General features: G+C 31.5%; 1 protein-coding gene across 1 annotated transcript; it reads right to left on the minus strand.

Annotated features, from left to right (window-relative positions):
* Positions 1-1,487: 1,487 nt before the first annotated feature.
* LOC132744277 (uncharacterized) lies at positions 1,488-3,193 on the minus strand. Its single transcript, XM_060732936.1, has 5 exons — positions 3,139-3,193; positions 2,750-2,866; positions 2,502-2,604; positions 1,998-2,153; positions 1,488-1,782 (listed from the first exon to the last, which is right to left on the minus strand). The coding sequence occupies exons 1-5, from the start codon at positions 3,191-3,193 to the stop codon at positions 1,488-1,490; spliced, it is 726 nt and encodes a 241-aa protein (XP_060588919.1).
* Between the last annotated feature and the right edge of the window lie 3,350 nt (positions 3,194-6,543).

Consider the following 6,543-nt stretch of genomic DNA (forward strand, 5'->3'; position numbering starts at 1 on the left):
ATTAACGATCAAACTTGGCATAGCCTTTGTAACGGCATACTAACTCTTAAATTTCCTGTTACCATGGCAACGATGGGACATCTCAAAACTGATTTCGATAGTGCTGCATCTTCTCAATAATAATAATAATAATAATAATAATAATAATAATAATAATAATAATAATAATAATAATAATAATAATAAACATTTTATTTCATGAAGGTAACATGTAAAGAAATATCAATTAATGGATTGAAAAAAATCAAAGGCCTTTCAACGTTGGTTACACATTACCTAAGAACGACCTCAGACCATTTTTAGCCTCTTACAAGTAAAAAATTTTCTTGATGGAGCGATGCCGAAAAATGTGATCTCTTTTTATAGAAAACAAGTGTTTAAGGCCGAAATATAGTATTTTTTCACTGAAATGGGATGAAAAAGGGCTGAAAACAACGCGTGTATATGAGTTAATTGGTTAACTAGATAAATCTTCATGATTTTGTAGTATCAATTGTTTGTGTTTCAGCCTCAAATATACGCTCCCTTCACAGCTCACTGAATACACTCACGTTAGTAAGAAGTGAGCGATAGTGAAACATTCGACCGATGCGCAGGAGAGTACCTCAAATAGTATAGCTTGTTATTGGTTAGTTACAGAAATAACAGTAATTTTGTGTTGTATATTGCACATTTGTTTTATCTTATACTGTAATGCGCATGTCATTATCTTCCCGCCACTCATATATACATAGAACAATCAGTGGTCATAAAACGAAATAATCAGTATGATAATGAAGATATCAGAATGATAATGGTGATATCAGAATGATAATATATAAGTCAGATAATGAGGATATCAGAATGTTAATGAAGATATCAGAATGACAATGAAGATATCAGAATGATAATGAAGATATCAGAATGATAATGGAGATATCAGAATGATAATATGGGCGCCGTCATGACAAAATGACCCTTCGGGCAATTTTCTTCGATTTTTTGGTGTCATAATTTTCATAGAAACCAATTATTACAGATGATTTTACTTTTTATTTGACGAAAATAACTTGAAAAATGACAAAGATATATCTTTTTAGGTACATAGACCAATGTGTTGCTCCGACGTTGACGACGACGTTTGTTTAAACGTTGAACGTTTTAAAGAACGTCGTGGTTTATTGCCGAATTGTCTTGTGTTAAGAATGGATTGTGTAAGAACCAATAAAGACAGTAACTCCAAATGAATTCATTTTACAGAACTATGAAGTTACAAACTTCAAAATCATAAAAATAAAACGATAACAGAAGAAATCACATAAACGGATCAGCACTTATGTACCAAGTATATTGGTTAATTTACGATTAACAAAATTTTATAACTTGAAATATATAGATCATTCTTATATCAAATAAATATCTAGTTTATTGATAACAAATCTAAGGACTAAACATACAGACAAAGATAATTAATGCATGTATACATTTGTACATGTAAATCTAAATTGTCATTCTTCCCGTAACGGTGGGCACGTCACATCACGATACGCCTGACGTACAAAAGGTCGTACATTTTTGTACAGGTATTGCTGCCTTGCGCGGGAAAGTCCACCCGGTAGCAAAACTGCAGGGAGAATATCTTCTGGTACTGTAGCATTTCTCTTTAGGATTGTGACCTGCTGCTCTACGTCAGTTGAGCGCTCTTTCACGTATACAGCATCCTTCGTAACACGGAAATAGTGATACCGCTGTTTACCCCTTAATGGTAAAAAGAAGCGCGGCAAAAATGTCTTCCAGTCATACCTGTTACATATGTTGACTAGTTAATATTATGTCAATCATAAACTACTTGATAATTTACAATGACAAGCAATTATTAATACACGTACAAGTAATATGACAGCATATATGCCGAGCGCCGAATTGAGCTCTCTATTAATTTGTTTAGTTGTTTTATTGTACAAACTTATTTAAATGGGGTGTAAATTTTAGAAATTCAAATATTTGTAAAAGAATACCAAGTCCAATTCTGACATCCATCCTCCTTGCGGAAGAGCACGGGGAAATTGCTTGAAGCAGACTTTCTCACGACAGATGCCACCTGCGAAATACTGTCGCAGTCCGTGCCCCTATACAGCTTCTTGATATGTCCAAATCCTCCGTCCACAAGACACCTATTATATTAAAATCGAATAAAACTATATCAAAAACTGCTTATTTATAGTTTATGTTGTTTTCTTTTCTTTATTTCTATAGGAACAAAATAATTGCAAGTAGATTTGTTCTAGTATAATCGATTTGTTCGACAGTGTTTTAGTTTTAAGCTAATGGCCAGATTGTCTCTATGGCATGTATAAAACATACCCGCTGGTGTGCAAGCACATACATGTTTAAGCACATAAAAATAGCAAATGCTCGTTTTGTGCAGACCAGAAGTAATGTAGAGGACTGTCATAAACTAAAATACATAAGTTTGCATTATAAGAGTATAAAATATAACATATATTAAAAACATTAATTACTTTGTGTGACCAGGAATTCCCATCAGGAGTGTTATCTCATCATGGAGCCCCATATGAATTCGCCATGCCAGATACGCTAACATAAAGCGATTTTTATTCTGCGCTGTAATAAAAATATATTCACCATTTGAACTAAAACTTAAAAATTAAATCGATGCTTTGTACAATGTCGCACTCTGAATATATAAGTGAATGTTCAATACTATACTCATGTTTAATTGAAAACACATATACGGTAAAATACTCACAGCCACAGTTGTCGGCGTGCATGATGCAAGCTTTCTCTCCAAATCCCTGGTTTTCGAGGCAGTGGTGTAGCATACTTATAACTGAGTTTGGCCCGTGCGTCCCTGTACCATCAACACCTGTTAATTTACATTAATTTTAAGTATATTTAATATTTCGACGGCACACATTTAGAATATTTTATCGATTATCTTTTTATATGAAATAAATATTTTACAATTCTGAAAAGCAAAATATCTTCAATATTATTGAAAAAAAAAAGCAAAATGTATTTAGTTATTTTTATGTATTTATTAATTACATGTAATTTATTTATTCATTCATTCATTCATTCATTCATTCATTCATTCATTTATTTATTTATTTATTTATTTATTTATTCTTAACATACCAATCGATTCATCCTCGTCTATTAGGTAATTATGTTGTTGTGACACACTCTTCATATAATTCGTCCTCTGTTACATGTGGCGCCTACTCTTATGTCTCATTAACTACGCCAAATTCCTCATATAACTCATCTAATTCCTGCGTTTAAATAAAGTCAATAAATAAATTTTAATAATCTAAAGATATTGTATGATCGATTCAGGTTATACCAGTTAAAATATGGGACAAAATAAAAGACAATATATTTTTTCCCAGTTATAATAAATCAGTTAAATAAGTAAATCAGGTAATGTATTTTACCTATAAAAAAACACTTTCTCAACAAAACATCTATGACATAAAAAAAAAATATAGCACGAGATTTTGAACCTCGGACCGCCCAATCGGTAGCCTTTCACTCTACCAGTTTCACCACAGAGGCATAAGTACATGTGTTAGGTTTATTATTCTATAATACAGTAAATCGATCGATATCATGGACGACTACTCTTGCACTGTAACTATGTTATGAAGGGAGACAATTCCTTTTGTATATACTGTTGCTAAGAAGTTTAACCACTGAAAACCAGGATTATTCGATAAAATTCATAGCTAAAACTTACAATTCAAATACTTTGTTCTATATATTACATGCAGGATACAAACTGACAAGTCAAAAACATGATTTCACCAGAGATAAACTCATTTTTTTAACTGAAGCGCTCTAATCATCTGTCAAATTTGACAGCAGACGCAACTTCCTAAAAAATAAAAATTCTAGTTTTGCACATTAAAACTTTGTATTTCTTTTTAAAAAAAAGACATAAAAAGATACAAAAATACCTGAAAATCATTCTTCTCTGACATTGTGTCTAAATTTCGTCTACAAATGGTGAAAATTCATGATCTAGCGACAACAACGTGCTTGAAAGGCCGACATAAACTGCGAACAATTTCGCGGACTTTTAACCGGTGTTTGAAAAACTTGTCCGAAGGTACAAAATGTCATGACGGCGCCCATATATAAGTAAGATAATGAGGATATCAGAATGATAATGAAGATATCAGAATGATAATGAAGATATCAGAATGACAATGAAGATATAATAATGATAATGAAGATATCAGAATGATAATGAAGATATCAGAATGATAATGAAGATATCGGAATGATAATGAAGATATCAGAATGACAATGAAGATACCAGAATGATAATGAAGATATCGGAATGATAATGAAGATATCAGAATGACAATGAAGATACCAGAATGATAATGAAGATATCAGAATGATAATGAAGATATCAGTATGATAATGAAGATATCAGAATGATAATATATCAATAAGATAATGAAGATATCACAATGATAATGAATATATCAGTATGATAATGAAGGTATCAGAATGATAATGAATTAACAGAATGATAATGAATATATCAGAATGATAATATATCAGTAAGATAATGAGGATATCAAAATGATAATGAAGATATCAGAATGATAATGAAGATATCAGAATGATAATGAAGATATCAGAATGATAATATATCAATAAGATAATGATATTAGAATGAAAATGAAGATCTAGATAATAATGAAAATCTCAGAATGATGATATAAGAATGATTATAAACATACCAGAATGACAATGAAGATTATAGAATGATAATGAAGATATTTCATTGTCATTCCAATATCTTTATTGTCATTCTGATATCTTCATTATTATTCTGATATCTTCATTATTATACTGATATGTACATTATCATTATTATACATAATTATCAATATCATTCTGAAATCATTATCATCATACATGTGTTTCTACATAAAAATTCATCAGCAGATCCTTCACAAAACTATTACTTTAGAAATTAGTACCTGCTATTACCCGTTTGGTAGTTTTGCACGGGGGGGGGGGGGTAGTCTAGTACTGGTGTAACTCTCCAGGAACGATGGTTAGGAAACTACCCGCCTATATGACTGAAATACTGTTGGGAAAAAGCGTAAAATGAAACAAACAAACAAAACCTGTTATGACCCATTTGACTCCGTGGAGCATTTGTTTTAATGAACACAAACAATTTACAACATAAAATTAAGAATAGGAAAATAATTACAGCTGCAATTATATGATATCATTTGCCAGACCATGCAGGGTTAAATGACCCGAGGTCGGTTTCAGAAAATTTAAAGATATAATAGACTCGATCATCTTTGGGCAAAATACTTTTAATTCTACCTAAGGTTTATGTCGTATTTTATTACTTCACAACAGCAGGTATCAAGTGCTGTGTGGCAGTTGTAAAAAGTTGCCTTGTTCTTCAATTCCGTGTTGTTATATTTTTCTGGTCCTTCGGGATCATTGATACCAGCACTATTAAGTGTTTTGAATCGATTACCGCTTAAGCCGGTGCTAGGGGGCGTGAGGAATGTTGCACTTTTTCAGTATCCCTCATTTACAGACTCAATCAAACCGAGTCTGCAATTCTTATGTAATTTTTGTTGTGATTAATGCTTCCAAGGGATCACTTTCTTTCCGTGTTTTTTAACAAGAGAATGTTCAAATTGTGTTTCGGGAGCTACATTTCTTATAACAGGTTAAGTCGATGTAGGCATTTCCTTAAAAATAACGCCATTTTTAATAGATCACAAGACGACTTTCCAGCTCTATTGATTGAGGAAGACCTCAGGTGCCCCTTTGTCCTTTAATACAGGTATAGTAATTAGAGCAAAGATGTAACCATGGATGGTAATGAACGTAACCTTGTAAAATGTTACACCCATTCATGTGATCACTTTATAAGAAAACAGAAAAACTTGTTTTTAAGCCGCCGCATTTTCAAAATAATAATTTATATGTATGGCTACCTGATTTATGATCAAATGGAATTCATCACAAAGTCAATGTCTCATTCCTAGTACAGTACATTATTGATGTACTGGCAGCTTAGTCTTTGCTGTATATGGAAATAGTCGGAAATAATTTTTAACAAGTTTTATACCCCCAACTTGTTCTGTAAGAGAGGGAAAAACAAATGATTCACAAATCAATTTTGTACAATCTTTTATTAAGAAAAGTCACACATTCATGCTGTCAAAACCAATCAAACAAACATGTTATTTTTTTAAAGTACTACATTAATAACAAAAAAAAAGTATAATAGCAATGCTGTCTATGAAGCTTCCATGATAAGATCATATACTGAATATTGTTTTCAATGAACACTTCAAGTTTTAAACAGTCATGTTTTATATATATGTATATGTATAATTGACATATTACAGCATGAACTTATCTTAACTTCATATAGAATTGTTTAAGCATAAACATGGCCAAAATATATGTGTTATCAAGTGCATGTAATTTAAGGTTTACAAATGTACTAGATGGATTTAATCATACAATATTCATTAAACAGAC

Source organism: Ruditapes philippinarum, unplaced genomic scaffold, assembly GCF_026571515.1.
Source record: "Ruditapes philippinarum isolate M1 unplaced genomic scaffold, ASM2657151v2 ctg3567_1_1_1_1, whole genome shotgun sequence".
In the NCBI taxonomy this organism is placed as follows: Eukaryota; Metazoa; Mollusca; class Bivalvia; order Venerida; family Veneridae; genus Ruditapes; species Ruditapes philippinarum.

Excerpts from the sequence above, each read along its gene's own strand:
- LOC132744277 (XM_060732936.1), bottom strand. The coding sequence starts at position 3,193 with ATGAAGAGTGTGTCACAACAACATAATTACCTAATAGACGAGGATGAA. Across the intron at positions 2,605-2,749 it reads GCACGCCGACAACTGTGGCT|CGCAGAATAAAAATCGCTTT; the intron begins GTGAGTATTTTA and ends TTTTTATTACAG. Across the intron at positions 2,154-2,501 it reads GGAATTCCTGGTCACACAAA|GTGTCTTGTGGACGGAGGAT; the intron begins GTAATTAATGTT and ends TTAATATAATAG.